Source organism: Miscanthus floridulus, chromosome 15, assembly GCF_019320115.1.
Source record: "Miscanthus floridulus cultivar M001 chromosome 15, ASM1932011v1, whole genome shotgun sequence".
Taxonomy (NCBI): domain Eukaryota; kingdom Viridiplantae; phylum Streptophyta; class Magnoliopsida; order Poales; family Poaceae; genus Miscanthus; species Miscanthus floridulus.
In genome coordinates this window covers 46,697,140-46,711,512 of record NC_089594.1, presented here as the reverse complement: position 1 = coordinate 46,711,512, position 14,373 = coordinate 46,697,140, and the positions used below count along the sequence as shown (strand labels likewise).

The window sequence follows — 14,373 nt, the reverse complement described above, 5'->3', positions numbered from 1 at the left end:
GGGTGTTGAGCTATTGAGAGATATCATGTACGAAGCAAGGATATCGGCATATTAGGTCGCTGTGGGGCCTTTTTCTCCCATGAGTGTTTGCGCAGGAGAGCAAGCTATTTTGGATCGCTCGTTGATCATTTTGTAATCCTTTTTATTGTTTTGCATGTTGGTCGGTTTTTCTGATGATAATTTCCGATTACCATTGTTGTTGTCTTGATACTCCACTTCTTAAAACGTGCCACCTACATGGTAGAGAAAAAAACGTGTCATGTATATAATTTTTGCTATGGATATACATAGAAAAGTCAAAACTTTTTATAATTGTGATCTTAGGGAGTACCAAACGAGCTCTCAAAAGTTGAGAGTGAGAGCTGAGAAACCAACTGCAGATTCAGCGGCCGGGAGAGCTGGTCTGTGCGGTGCGCCGCCGCCTCACGCCCGCAAAGTTCCGCAGCTGTCCACGTGACAGCTCGGGACGCCTCCACGTGGGTCATCCAACAAGGACATTCTGGTTGGCCCACTTGCATTGACACTGTACAGAACCTACCCCTTAATTTCGATGTGCGCGTAGAAACCAGGGCCGCACCCCGTATCGCATCGGGCACTACCCCCGTCCAGCTTATAAACTTTGGCGGCCGCCTGCCCTCATCGATCCCATCCAAGTTCCAAGCAGCCCCGTTCGAATCTCGCTCGCCTTCTCCGCCGCCGCCGCCGCCTCCGCCGCTAGATATAGACCGGAGATTCTTCCCGAGCCCGTTCGCCGATGGCAACGATCCAGTCTGTGAAGGCGCGCCAGATCTTTGACAGCCGCGGCAACCCCACCGTTGAGGTACGGGCTGTGGACCGCTAACCGTCCCTCTTCCGCGCGCGCGTCCTCTGATGCTCCGATCTGGTCTGGTAGCGATGTGCTGTGGCGCAATCTATCTCGCGTGGGGTGGAAGCTTTGTTGGTTTCTTTGTTCAGTTTGTCGTGCGAGGCGAGTTGGAGGTTTTAGTGAGGTTTTGGGGATTTTTGGCAAACTGAGGAATGTAATGTTAGGTTTTGACTATACTTCTTTTGTGCTTGTATGATCTGCGCTCGTTGGCCCTTAGTGTGATGTTTAGCATTTTTGGCCGGTTTAAGCCTCTAGATCAAGATTTAATGCAACTTTAAGATCCCTGCATAATTTTGTTGATCTATGCTCTGCTGCATAGTCAGTATTTTGCAGGATTTATTAGAGAACAAATCAGTAGGTCATACTTCAATTATTGCTTGTGTCAAATTGAATTTAGAGTTATTAATGTCCATTTGGTTACACGTTGTGCATACGTGGTCTGAATTGCCATGTTATTAGGAGGTAGGACTTTTATTGGTTGATCCCTTATGATTTTGTATGGATTGTCTGATTGGTCATACATTTGAACTTCTTCACTTGTTCTTTTTTATGTAAACGATGTGATCAGGTAGGTTAAATTTTGTATGCCTCAGGTCGATGTGTGCTGCTCAGATGGAACCTTTGCACGGGCTGCTGTTCCCAGCGGTGCATCAACTGGTGGGTCATAGTGAATACATAGTTGTTATATTATGCATATCCTGTACCATGGTCCATGGTTCATGGGTAAAGATGAAAACCCTTATTCCATCTATCCTATTCACAGGTGTTTATGAAGCTCTTGAGTTGAGGGATGGTGGATCTGACTACCTGGGCAAGGGAGTTTCTAAGGTTTACTTTTAAGGCTTGCATGTTATTTGTTATTACCTTCATTTTCATGGATTTGGTAGTTACACTTTATAAAAACTCTAAACATTCATAGGTAGCTTGATTGTTTCCTGTCATGCTTGTCATTCAGTCACTGTAATTTCTTATAATTTACTCCCTCCGTTCCAGCTTATAAGGCATTTCGTGTACATCAAGAGTCAAAGTTTATAATCTTTGACCAATAATTTTAATTATTGTTATACAAACTTGATACTGTTAGATTTGTAATCAAATGTACCAGCCAATAATCATAAGTTTATAAATCATAAACAATATAGTATAAAATAAACGAATGGTCAAAGTGTCATTTAGGAGACTGGCATGTCAGACTATGCCTTATAAACTGGACCGTAGGGAGTATATGTATGCAGGTGCGTTTGCTATTTTTCTCATCTAAGATACAACTATATATCTATTTCTGGCTATTTATTAAAGATGTTCTATGCCTTTGTTGCACTTTAGTATAGTTTGACGTACATTTTGGCAGCATTGAAGTTTTTTGTATGATGGACGATGTCTGCACTAATGTATGTTTTTATCTGAATGCTACTTGTGTTTTCTGTACAATAAGGTCTCTTCTAAATTCTTTTTGGACATCAACTTGGACACTCTGTTTTCCATTTTCTGAACTAAAATATCTTCTTTCCTTTTTTGTTTTCCATGTCGGAGAGTAGAGTTGTCCAATCTTGGCCATACCTTTCTACATACACTTAGATTCTATCTTTCTTTCTAACAAAATAACAGTGCTTTTAATTGATAGACAGTAAAGCCAATAGGCTTAGCATTATAGATTATGTTTACACAGGGGATTACAATATATAGAGGCCCAAGGGGCCTGTTCACATAGCCACATAGGGTGGCGTACAGCTGACTTAAATAGCAGTAATAGACTAGCACAAAGACCAAAGGAATTAGCAGCACAGTAATCTAACACCCCCCCGCAGTCGGAACGTCGCAGCAGCGGACATTCAGACTGGAGCGAAAGTCTTGAAAAACTGAGGTAGGCAGCCCCTTGGTGAAGACATCAGCAAACTGAGAAGTAGTGGGTACATGAAGTACACGGACAGCACCAATAGCAACACGTTCCCGGACGAAATGGAGGTCGATCTCCACATGTTTGGTGCGCTGATGTTGCACAGGGTTGGTGGAGAGGTAGACGGCGCTCACATTGTCGCAGTAGACGAGGCAGGCCTTGTCAAGAGGATGATGGAGTTCCTGGAGAAGCTGCCGCAGCCAAGAAGCTTCAGCGACGCCGTTAGCAACAGCCCGGTACTCGGCCTCAGCGCTAGAGCGAGAGACAGTGGGCTGCCGCTTAGAAGACCAGGAGACAAGGCTGCCTCCGAGGAATACAGCATAGCCGGAGGTGGAACGGCGTGTGTCCGGGCAACCAGCCCAATCAGCATCAGTGTAAACAACAAGTTGTGTTGGGGAAGTCCGAGGAATGGCGAGGCCATGATCAAGAGTCCCCTGGAGATACCGCAGGATCCGTTTGGCAGCAACAAGATGACTCTCCCGAGGATCGTGCATGTGAAGGCAAACTTGTTGGACAGCATATGCAATGTCGGGCCTGGTGAATGTCAAGTACTGAAGAGCACCCGCGAGGCTGCGATAAGCTGTGGGATCAGCAACAGAGGGACCAGCAGTGGCAGATACTTTGGCACAGGTGTCAACGGGAGTGGAGCATGGTTTGCAATCAGCCATGCCATGACGAGTCAAAATGTCCAGTGCATACTGACGTTGAGAGAGGAATAAAGAGTCACCTCGTCGCTGAACTGCCATGCCAAGAAAATGATGAAGAGGGCCAAGGTCCTTCATGGCGAACTCCTTCATCAGAGCATCAATAACTCGGCGGAGAAGCTGCTGGGAGGAGGCAGTGAGAATAATATCGTCCACGTAAAGCAGCAGATAGACAGTCTCTGAACCATGGCGGTAAACAAAGAGAGAGGTGTCTGAGCGAGCTTCAGTGAACCCCAGGGAGAGCAGGAATGATGCAAAGCGGCTGTACCATGCACGGGGAGCTTGCTTCAGGCCATAAACGGATTTGTTGAGTCTGCAAACATGCTGAGGGAGAGCAGAGTTGGTGAATCCGGTTGGCTGGAAGCAGTACACAGTCTCTGAGAGGGTCCCTTGAAGGAAGGCATTCTTGACGTCAAGTTGATGAATCGGCCAATCCCGGGAGTGAGCTATAGTGAGGACAGAGCGGACAGTGGCCGGTTTGACAACAGGACTGAAGGTTTCATCGTAGTCAATACCGGGGCGTTGAGTGAAGCCACGAAGAACCCAACGAGCTTTGTATCTCTCCAGCGAACCATCAGCATGGAATTTATGTTTGAAAACCCATTTTCCGGTGACCACGTTGGCATTGGCGGGCCGAGGGACAAGCTCCCAAGTGTTATTGTCCATGAAGGCGGCATATTCTTCTTCCATGGCGCGACGCCAGTGAGGATCAGCGAGGGCATCGCGGCATGACCGGGGAATGGGAGACAGACCCTCAGCATGAAGAATACGAGGCTGAATGTATCCAGTCTTCCCACGAGTCATCATACCATGGTTGTTGTCAACCGGTGTGACGGGTACAGCACCAACCGGAGGACCATCTTTAACATACCGTGGGGGGGAAGGTATGATGCTGGAGCGGCGAGGAGGAGCAGCAGCCGGTGATGATGGTGATGGTGGAGGGCGCCGAGTGTACACTTGGGTGACAGGCGGCTTCTGAAAAGTTGCTGCCATAGGATCTGCAGGGGATGGATGGCGCCTGGAGTACACGTGGGTGACCGGCGGTCTCGGTAGAGCTTCAGCCATGGGCAGTACCGGAGGAGCAGCAGGCGCCGGAGCAGCAGGCGCCGGGGCTGCAGCAGGCACCGGGGCTGCAGCCTGAGGCAGCACCTGGGCAGGGCGAGCTGCTGGCGGTGTGTGGAAGCCTGGGGGAGGGCGCCGGGGTGCTGGCCTGGCCAGAACGGGGGGCCAGAGCGGAACAGGAGCATCCTCAGATACCTCTGGTGCAGCCTGCAGAGGGAACTGAGCAGGGGCACCGGAAGTTGTACCTGCAGACGAAGAAGGAGCTAGCAGCTCATTGTTAGTTAGAAAATCAAGCTCGTGAGGAGTGGAGGTCCGGTGTCGAGAGAAGGGAAAGGTCGTCTCATCAAAGATGACATGACGAGAGATGATGACACGGTTAGTGTTGAGATCGAGGCACCGGTATCCTTTGTGATCAGGAGAGTAGCCAATGAAGGCGCACAGGGAAGAGCGAGGGGCAAGTTTATGAGGGGTGGTTGCGGTGAGGTTGGGGTAGCAAGTGCAACCGAAAGTACGAAGATCATGATAGGCGGGCTGGGTGCCGTGGAGAGCAAAGTAGGGTGTGCTCATGTCTAGAGTCTTAGTGGGAAGGCGATTCAGGAGGTGGGTGGCTGTAGCAAGGGCATCAGCCCAATAAGAAGGGGGCATGGAGGCTTGAAATAGTAGAGTGCGGGTGACATTGTTGGTGGTGCGAATCATGCGCTCGGCTTTGCCATTCTGCTGTGAGGTGTAGGGGCAGGACATGCGAAGCACAACACCTTTAGCGAGAAAGAAGGCACGGGCAGTAGAGTTGTCAAACTCACGCCCATTGTCACATTGCACGGATTTGATGGTGCAACCAAACTGAGTATGCACATAGGCAAAAAAATTAGAGAGCACAGAAAAAGTATCGGACTTGAGGCGCAGTGGAAAGGTCCAAAGAAAATGGGAGCAGTCATCGAGGATAACTAAGTAATATTTGAAACCGGATACACTGGTAATAGGTGATGTCCACAGATCACAATGCACCAAATCAAAATTCTTAGCTGCTCTAGAGGAAGAACTATGAAATGGTAAACGAACATGGCGTCCAAGCTGACACGCATGACAGAGGGAATCATCAGCAGGCTTGCTGCAGACTATGGAAGAAGACTGAGCAAGACTCTGAAGGGTAGCTGCGCCGGGATGACCGAGACGACGATGCCAGGTAGTCGGGGAGGGAGTTGCCACCAAGGCGCAGGGACTGGATGGAGATGCAGGAAGCTGCAAGGTGTAGAGGGGTCCCGAGCTGTTACACCGAAGGAGGGTGTTTTTGGAATGGAGATCCTTCACAGAAACACCAAGAGGGTCAAATTCAACTGAAACAGAATTGTCAGTGGTGAATTTGCGAACAGAAATAAGATTTTTAATAATATCAGGAGCTAGAAGGACATTGTTGAGGCGAAACGGGCCGGGAAGAGTGGAAAAACCAGTGCCAACCACTGGAAGAATGGCACCGTTGCCAACAACAATAAAAGATGGAAAAGAGGAAGATGGCGAAGCTGTGATCATACCAGGGTTGGAGGCAATATGAGAGGAAGCACCAGAGTCAATCACCCATTCCGAGGAGCTTGGTGGTGGTGACAGGGTGACGGTGCTGAAGGCGTTGGCGAGATTCTCAGCAGTCCATGGCGACCAAGTGGAGGTGGGAGCCTGCTGAGGCGCCTGGTAGTATGCCTCGGGGGATGGCGATGGAGTGAAGTATCCCGGGGGCATACCAGCAACCAGAGCTTGCTGTGGTAATGGAGACTGGACGACGCGAGGCGGTGGAGCACGAGGACTGCCAGGAGTGGACCCGGGCCACATATGAATGGACCCTGTCCAGGGGTTGAGGACAGAGGGCCACTGCTGGCCACCTTGAGACTGCTGGTGCTGGTTGCTTGAAGAGCCACCCTGTGAGCCGCCTTGGCCACGTCCGCCGCGGCGGTGTCGACTGCGGCTGTTGCCGTTGCCTGGCTGCTGCCCCCCGGCAATCTGATGAGAGCGCGGAGGAGCAGAGGGCGGAGGAGGAGCCGGCGGCTTGCTGGAGGATGAGGCGACGAGGGCCGAAGGCGGTGCTGAAGGTGGCGCCATGTTGAGCTCGGCCAGGCGGAGATCAGCACGGACATCAGTGAAAGAGGGAAAAGGCTTCTGTCGAGTGACGAGCTGCGACATGAACTGGAAGCGTTCATTGAGTCCACGCAGAACGTTTAGCACCAACGTACGGTCCAGAATGGGCTCGCCAAGGTCGGCAAGGGCATCCGCCATATTCTTCATCTTGCGACAGTATTCGTCGATGGAGAGGGCGCCCTGGCAGAGGGTGCGAAACTCGGCGTCGAGCAGCATGGCGCGTGACTCGCGGTTGTTGAAGAACTGCTGTTCGAGGCCGAGCCACGCCGCCCGAGCAGTGATACCGTCGCGCTCGTGGACGACGTCGAGGAGGTCGGGGGAGATGGTGTTGAAGATCCACGAGACGGCGACGCAGTCCATGCGAGACCACGCCGCATCGTGGGCATGAACGACATCGCTGAGGACATGGTCCTTCAGGGCGAAGCGACCGAGGGCGAGCAGAATGTAGCCACGCCACTTGGAGTAGTTGGAGGACTGCAGGTCGAGGACGATGGGAATCAAATTTTTGATGTTCTGCACAGCAGCAGCCTGGCTATGGAGGCGAGCAATGGCCACGGCTTCAGAGGTGACAGAACGCAAGTCGTCGTCGTCGGAAGCGTCGTCGCGGAGCGATTCAGTGCGGAGCCGTTCGCGGAGGGCGAAGGCCTGCCGCTCCAGAGCGTCGGCCTGCTCGCGCTCCGCATCGAGGGCGGCGGCGGCGGCGCGGACGCGTTCCTGAGCATCGGCGGCGGACTTGAGGAGGGCCGCCTCCTCCTGGAGCTGCTGGGACCGCTCGGCGTTGGAGTCCCGCAGGGAGGCGGCCTCGTCTTCCAGCTTCTTGACGGCGGCGAGGGCTTCGTCGCGAAGCTTTGCCGCGGCGGCGGCCGCCGGGGCGCTGGAGCTCGAACCGCCGGATGGAGGAGCAGCCATGGAGAGGAGAGGGGACGGGGCGCGCGCAGCGGCCGACGAGGGGCGCGCGACGGCCGTCCGTCGAGGGGGCACGCGGCGGCGCGGGGCGCGGAGCGCGAGGCGCGCGCACAACGCGAGGCGGGCGCGGGGTGCGAGGCGGGTGCGTGCGGTGGAAAAGCGGAAGCAGGGGAAAGGGTACAGGACCAGATTAGTCTTCTGATACCATGATAGACAGTAAAGCCAATAGGCTTAGCATTATAGATTATGTTTACACAGGGGATTACAATATATAGAGGCCCAAGGGGCCTGTTCACATAGCCACATAGGGTGGCGTACAGCTGACTTAAATAGCAGTAATAGACTAGCACAAAGACCAAAGGAATTAGCAGCACAGTAATCTAACATTAATCATGGGCAATGGCATTTAGTGAAGAGATTGGCTTAGCCGCTATAGCCCGCTATTTTAGCATAATGGTGTTGTAGCGGTCCTAAGCTGCTATAGCGCTGTTATAGCTCCGCTATGGCCCGCTATTTAAAACACTGCAAAATAATAAAAAATAATCACATTCAAAATCTGCACAAATTCAACTAGTCTAGGTTAATGGTGTAAATCCATTGTTGTGGCTTGTGACTTTATTAACTCAAATAGAGAGCAACTTGCTGAATCTGTGCCACACATGTTGAAGATGAATCAGCTAATCCTAAATTTAATGGATTGTGTAACATCACTTGCAACTGCAACATAATGTATTGATGCCTTTTGACACAATTAGGATAGATGGATAATATATTTCACGGGCTTAATTGATTTATTCTATATGTTCACGTTCTTTGCATGTCTCAGGCTGTTAACAATGTGAACTCTATCATTGGACCTGCTCTTATTGGCAAGGTTCGTGTCCTGTTATCCTACTATCCGATGGTTCTGTTATAATTTGAGATTAGGTGTATATTATTAATTGCCTGTTCTGTTTGTTCTGCAGGACCCTACAGCTCAGACCGAGATTGACAATTTTATGGTTCAGCAGCTTGATGGCACTAAGAATGAGTGGGGATGGTGCAAGCAAAAGGTATTACCTAATACATGAGAGTTGATACCATTGTATATGAAATCATTCTAATATTTTATTTGCAAAATGGATCTGTAACAATTTGTTATTACTTCTGCTTTCTGATGTATTCAGCTTGGTGCCAATGCCATCTTGGCTGTGTCGTTAGCTGTTTGCAAAGCTGGTGCTAGCATCAAGAAAATTCCTCTGTACCAGGTTTGTAGCTTGTTAGCCTTAAGGCTTAGTTTATTTTACTTTTAAATATACATATTCTCATGAATCTGAATATGCTTTTTATTGCAGCACATCGCAAATCTTGCTGGAAACAAGCAATTAGTTTTGCCTGTCCCTGCATTTAATGTCATCAATGGTGGTTCCCATGCTGGAAACAAGCTTGCTATGCAGGCAAACTTTGAACTTAATTTGATACTATCTTGTTATATTCGTCTGCAATGTTATTTATGCTCCTTATATATACAGGAGTTCATGATCCTGCCTACTGGAGCTGCCTCATTCAAGGAGGCTATGAAGATGGGTGTTGAAGTTTACCACCACCTCAAGGCATTTCTCTCATATTTCTCATGTACCCATTTGGTTCTTGTCTTTTCAGACTGTCAGTTATATAAAATTTATATATCTGTATTTATTTTCTGCAGTCTGTTATCAAGAAGAAGTATGGGCAGGATGCCACCAATGTTGGTGATGAGGGTGGTTTTGCTCCAAACATTCAGGTTTCCTCCTGGTCTTTAGTGTGTGGGATCCTTATTTTCTCCTCAAGATGTCTTGAAGCTACTAAGCATCAGGACACTTTTTTTTTCTAGGTTTACTAAAACTAGAATTAATGTTCTTAGCCAGACTTTAATATATTCCCTTTCCTCACTTGTAGGAAAACAAGGAAGGACTTGAGCTCCTAAAGACTGCAATTGAGAAGGCTGGATACACCGGAAAGGTTGGTCTGCTTGAATTATTTACTATTGTGTTTTTGAATGTTAAAGTTGTGGTGTGCTCATTTTTTTAATGTCTGAATGTTAGGTTGTCATTGGAATGGATGTTGCTGCTTCTGAGTTCTTCAACGACAAGGACAAGACATATGACCTCAACTTCAAGGAGGAGGTAGTCTCACTTTTCCATTTTGTATGTTTTATGAACTTAGTTGATCTGGTTTCTGTTTGTAATTATATTTTCTTTTGTTCTAGAACAATGATGGTTCTCAGAAGATATCTGGAGACAGCTTGAAGAATGTATACAAGTCGTTTGTTAGTGAATACCCCATTGTTTCGATTGAAGATCCATTTGATCAGGATGATTGGGTTCACTATGCTAAGATGACTGAAGAAATTGGGGATCAAGTGCAGATTGTTGGTGATGATCTCCTTGTCACCAACCCCACTGTAAGTGTCTTGTTTTTGTTTTGTCATGAGATGATCAAATTTCAATTTTGTTGGGCAGTTTATAATTATTAATAATTCCATGTTTTTTAGAGGGTTGCAAAGGCTATCTTGGAGAAGTCATGCAATGCTCTTTTGCTCAAGGTATTTACCATGCCCATCATTTTTTTCTGTGCTCTACACATGTTTTAGCACTTGTCTAAACACTGATATGTTCTTCGCGTTTTCAGGTTAACCAAATTGGATCTGTGACTGAGAGTATCGAGGCAGTGAAGATGTCAAAGCATGCTGGCTGGGGTGTGATGACCAGTCACAGGAGGTATGCATATAGCTGATGTGGCACTGTTCATGTCTGATGTTGACTTAGTATCATTCTGATGTTAGTTTTTTTGTTTCACTTTGATCAGTGGTGAGACTGAGGATACATTCATTGCTGATTTGGCAGTTGGCTTGGCCACGGTAAGATTAATAATCTGGGTATATCCAGCACAATAGTGGTATTAGATAATTGCTACTCCCATCTGTTTCAAATTGCAAGTCTTCTGACTTTTTTAGATATATAATTTTTACTATGTATCTAGACATAATATATATTTAGGTATGTGGCAAAAGGTATGTATCTATCTAACAAAGCTACAATGACTTACAATTTGGAATGGAGGGAATATCATTACTACAACTTTATCTGTTCAAGATTCATTGATTTTTTTTAATGGTAAGGCTTAATGTATCTATATCTTTCTAAAACAGGGCCAGATCAAGACAGGGGCTCCCTGTCGATCAGAACGTCTTGCTAAGTACAACCAGGCAAGTATCAAAACTTATTTTTGTAGCTACATTCAAAACTTATTTTTGTAGCAACATTTGTCAAAATGCCACACATTTGTCTTGTTCTATGTTCGATTGTGGTCGGTGTCATTCACAAAATTGGTTCATTTGAACAGTTTCAATGCTTGGTCATTTTGAACAGTCAATGCTATTTCTTTTGCAGTCATTTAATACCGCACTTATACTGCTCTTGTATAATTTGAGAGTAGTTTCGTTTTACTAACATGTTCGATTGAAACAGCTTCTTAGGATCGAGGAAGAGCTTGGTGCTGCTGCTGTCTACGCTGGTGCCAAATTCCGTGCACCTGTGGAGCCCTACTAAGCTTTAGTGATGCTTGGACTCAGGAACACTGCTTCAGTCTGCACGAGTTTTCTGATAACAGATTATGGCGCCCTCCACATACCTGTGGATTGAACTCTACTAAAGCTGTGATCGAGCAATAAGTTCCCACATGTTAGTGGGAGCCGGACTTGTTGACAAACTCTACTTCTGTCTTCTTTTGTTGAGCATGAACATGTTAGACAGTAGAAATAGATGTCTTGTCGGCTGTTTATTTTGGATTATTCTGGAGGCTCGATTAGTCTGGTATCGTTTCCTGCTGATTGCGAGTTTTTTTCTCGAGCGAATTGTGACTTTTTTTGTTGAGCGATTAGTCTTTTTTTTTTGGTCTCGTGACGTGAAATAGAGAATGATTTTCATCATTGTCTAATGATGGAACACGATTGAGCAGCACTCGGATTAGACGTCGGGCATGCTGTCGGAACAAAAATTCTGAGTCAGTACCAATTGAAGCCACGCAGACGGCACAGGGAAATAAATTTACTAGTCGACGTACGGCTATAAATTTGCTAGTCGGCGAGATTTTTTTTTTTTTTTTGCTGTGAAATAGAGAATAATTTCTTTCATTTGTCTAATGACGGAACCGGATAGAGAGCATCACATTGTGAAATGGAGAATACTTTCACTTGTCTAATGACGATGGAATACAGGGAATTGAATTGTTCGAACAGTCAAAACCCACTCATTTTCTTCCCTTTTAAATATCATTTTCACTTTCTAAAAAGTTAAATTTACTCAACTTTAATCTAATATATACAAGAAAATATTAATATTCATGATATATAATTAGTATCAGTGGATGGATTGTTGAATCTGTGAAAGCATATAGGCCCTTAGTTGGGTTTCGGTGATTAATGATAATATAAGATTACTATGACTAACGTGTGTTTTGTAGATGCAATTAAGTTAGGTCATGGTAATGGAGATCAATTGGGCAATCAAGGTTGTCATGCCCCTACGATGAAAATCGTTTCGGTTTTCAAAGGATGGACAACAAGGTTAAGGATGACTAGTTCTAAGTGTCGATTGGAGTTGGAGTGACACTTAGAGTAGTTTAGAACTTTGTTTTTCCTTTGGCCGTACTATTAAGGGGGTATGAACGGGTAACTTGACCTAGATGAGTCTAGTGAGTTAGGTGTGGTGCACACTTGTTAAAACTAGCACTAGGTAGCTTCTCAATATGCCTAAGATCCTTTGGAGCAAACTTCATTCACGTATGATCGAGAGTTGGAAGTGAATGGAGGGTCAAATGTTGACCGGACGCTGGCTCCGGTGCGATCGGACGCTGGCCGCAGGGTCCGGTCAGTTCATTTGATCAAGCAGACTGCGTTCGGTGCGACCGGACGCTGGAGTGGTCAAGTGACCGAACGCTGAGAGGCAGCGTTCGGTCGACTCCAGTAAGGTTCCAGAGAAGAGAATCTGCGACCGGACGCGTCCGGTCAGTACTGACCGGACCCTGAGGGTTCAGCGTTCGGTCGAGTACAGTAAGGTTCCAGTAAGGGTTTAATGCGACCGGACACGTCCGGTCAGTGGTGACCGGACCCTGCCAGCGTCCGGTCAACACATTATCACTGGAATGCGGGTTGAACTGACCAGAGCGTCCGGTCAACATGACCGGAGCGTCCGGTCACCCCGCAGAAGCTCATAATGGTTCGTTTTTCAGGCTGCCTTATAAATAGAAGCTCCACTCATATGTGGAGTGACTTTTGCTCATTCCAATAGCTGAGAAACACGTTTGTGAGTGCCAAGAAGAGCAAGGTCCTAGTGAGGTGATTGAGATTTGAGAATCCAAGAGAGTAGCCTCATTAGTGAATCAAGAGTAGCAAAGTGTGCATCCATCTTCTCATTAGGCTTCGCGTGGTCAAGTGAGAGTTCGTGCTTGTTACTCTTGGTGATCGCCATCACCTAGACGGCTTGGTGGTGATTGGGAGCTTGGTGATCACCCGGCGGAGCTTGTGGGTGACCCAACTCAAGTTGTGAGCAGTTTTGGGTGATTCGCCGCGACGGAGTGTCAAAGAATCAACCCATAGAGAGCACTTGATCCTTGCACGGATCAAGAAGGAGCTACACCCTTGCGTAGGTGCTCCAACGAGGACTAGTAGGGAGTGGCGACTCTCTAATACCTCGGCAAAATATCGCCGCGTTCCTCTCACTCTCTATTTACTTTGAGCATTTACTTTGAGCATTTACTTTGAGCAATTCAATACTTGTCTTTACATTCATAGAATTGCCATGCTAGAGTAAGTTTGAAACATAGGTTGCAAGTTCGTTGTGCATTAGTTTAATAGAAACACTTTTCTAGGCACAAGGGGTTAATTGGGCTAACCGTAGAATTTAATTATTGCAAGAAAATTTAGAATTAGCCCAATTCACCCTCCCTCTTGGGCATTTTGATCCTTTCAATTAGTATCAGAGTCTCGTGATCACGTTTTTAAGCTTAACCGCTTAGAGCAAGATGTCTCACGGGGATGGACCTCCTCCTATCTTTGAGGGAGATGACTTTTCATATTGGAAAATCCGCATAGAGGCGTACTTAGAAGCTCTAGACGTTGGTATTCTTAGAGCCGCCTCACAAGGCTTCCCAAAACCTCAGGATGCTACTAACTTACAAGGCGATGAGGTTAATTATGAAAAATAGAATGCAAAGGCTCGCAACACCATCTTTAGAGGCCTTTGCAAAGATGTGTTCAACCGCGTAAGGAACCACAAAGACGCCCATGCTCTATGGTCGGACGTTTGTGCGCTCCATGAGAGAACTAAGAGTGAGCGTGAGGAACGCTATCACCTTGTGATTAAAAAGCTAAATTCATTTGAGATGCTTCCCAAAGAATATGCTAATGAGATGTATTCATGTTTAAATGTTCTTGTAGAGGAAGTCAATGGGCTTGGACTTACTCAAATGTCACCATCCGATATTATGAGAAAGATCTTGAGTGTCCTCCCCATTGACAAATATGGGCACACTGTGACCGTGCTACACCAAGGTGATCTTTCTACCACTACACCGACACAAATCTTGGAAAAGATCAATGCTCATGATATATACATGCACATCACGCCACAAGATGGCTCATCCTCTAACAAGAAGAAAGACAAAGACTTAGCATTCAAAGCTAGCCAAGAGAAGGGTAAGGCAAGACTTGAGTATGAAAGCTCAAGTGAAGATGAAGTTGATGATGAAAGCCTTGCTCTCATGGTGAAGAAGACCGCTAAGATGCTAAAGAAGCT

At 46.9% G+C, this 14,373-nt stretch overlaps 1 protein-coding gene across 1 annotated transcript; it reads left to right on the top strand.

Moving 5' to 3' along the window:
- Nucleotides 1-568: 568 nt before the first annotated feature.
- On the top strand, nucleotides 569-11,406 carry LOC136506501 (enolase 2-like). Its single transcript, XM_066501425.1, has 17 exons — nucleotides 569-820; nucleotides 1,459-1,522; nucleotides 1,629-1,693; nucleotides 8,385-8,432; nucleotides 8,524-8,610; nucleotides 8,725-8,805; nucleotides 8,893-8,994; nucleotides 9,070-9,150; nucleotides 9,246-9,320; nucleotides 9,476-9,538; nucleotides 9,622-9,702; nucleotides 9,786-9,980; nucleotides 10,071-10,121; nucleotides 10,208-10,296; nucleotides 10,385-10,436; nucleotides 10,728-10,784; nucleotides 11,047-11,406. The coding sequence occupies exons 1-17, from the start codon at nucleotides 755-757 to the stop codon at nucleotides 11,125-11,127; spliced, it is 1,338 nt and encodes a 445-aa protein (XP_066357522.1). The 5' UTR covers nucleotides 569-754; the 3' UTR covers nucleotides 11,128-11,406.
- Nucleotides 11,407-14,373: the final 2,967 nt, after the last annotated feature.

Excerpts from the sequence above, each read along its gene's own strand:
- LOC136506501 (XM_066501425.1), top strand. The coding sequence starts at position 755 with ATGGCAACGATCCAGTCTGTGAAGGCGCGCCAGATCTTTGACAGCCGC. Across the intron at positions 8,433-8,523 it reads GACCTGCTCTTATTGGCAAG|GACCCTACAGCTCAGACCGA; the intron begins GTTCGTGTCCTG and ends TTTGTTCTGCAG. Across the intron at positions 9,151-9,245 it reads AAGTTTACCACCACCTCAAG|TCTGTTATCAAGAAGAAGTA; the intron begins GCATTTCTCTCA and ends TATTTTCTGCAG.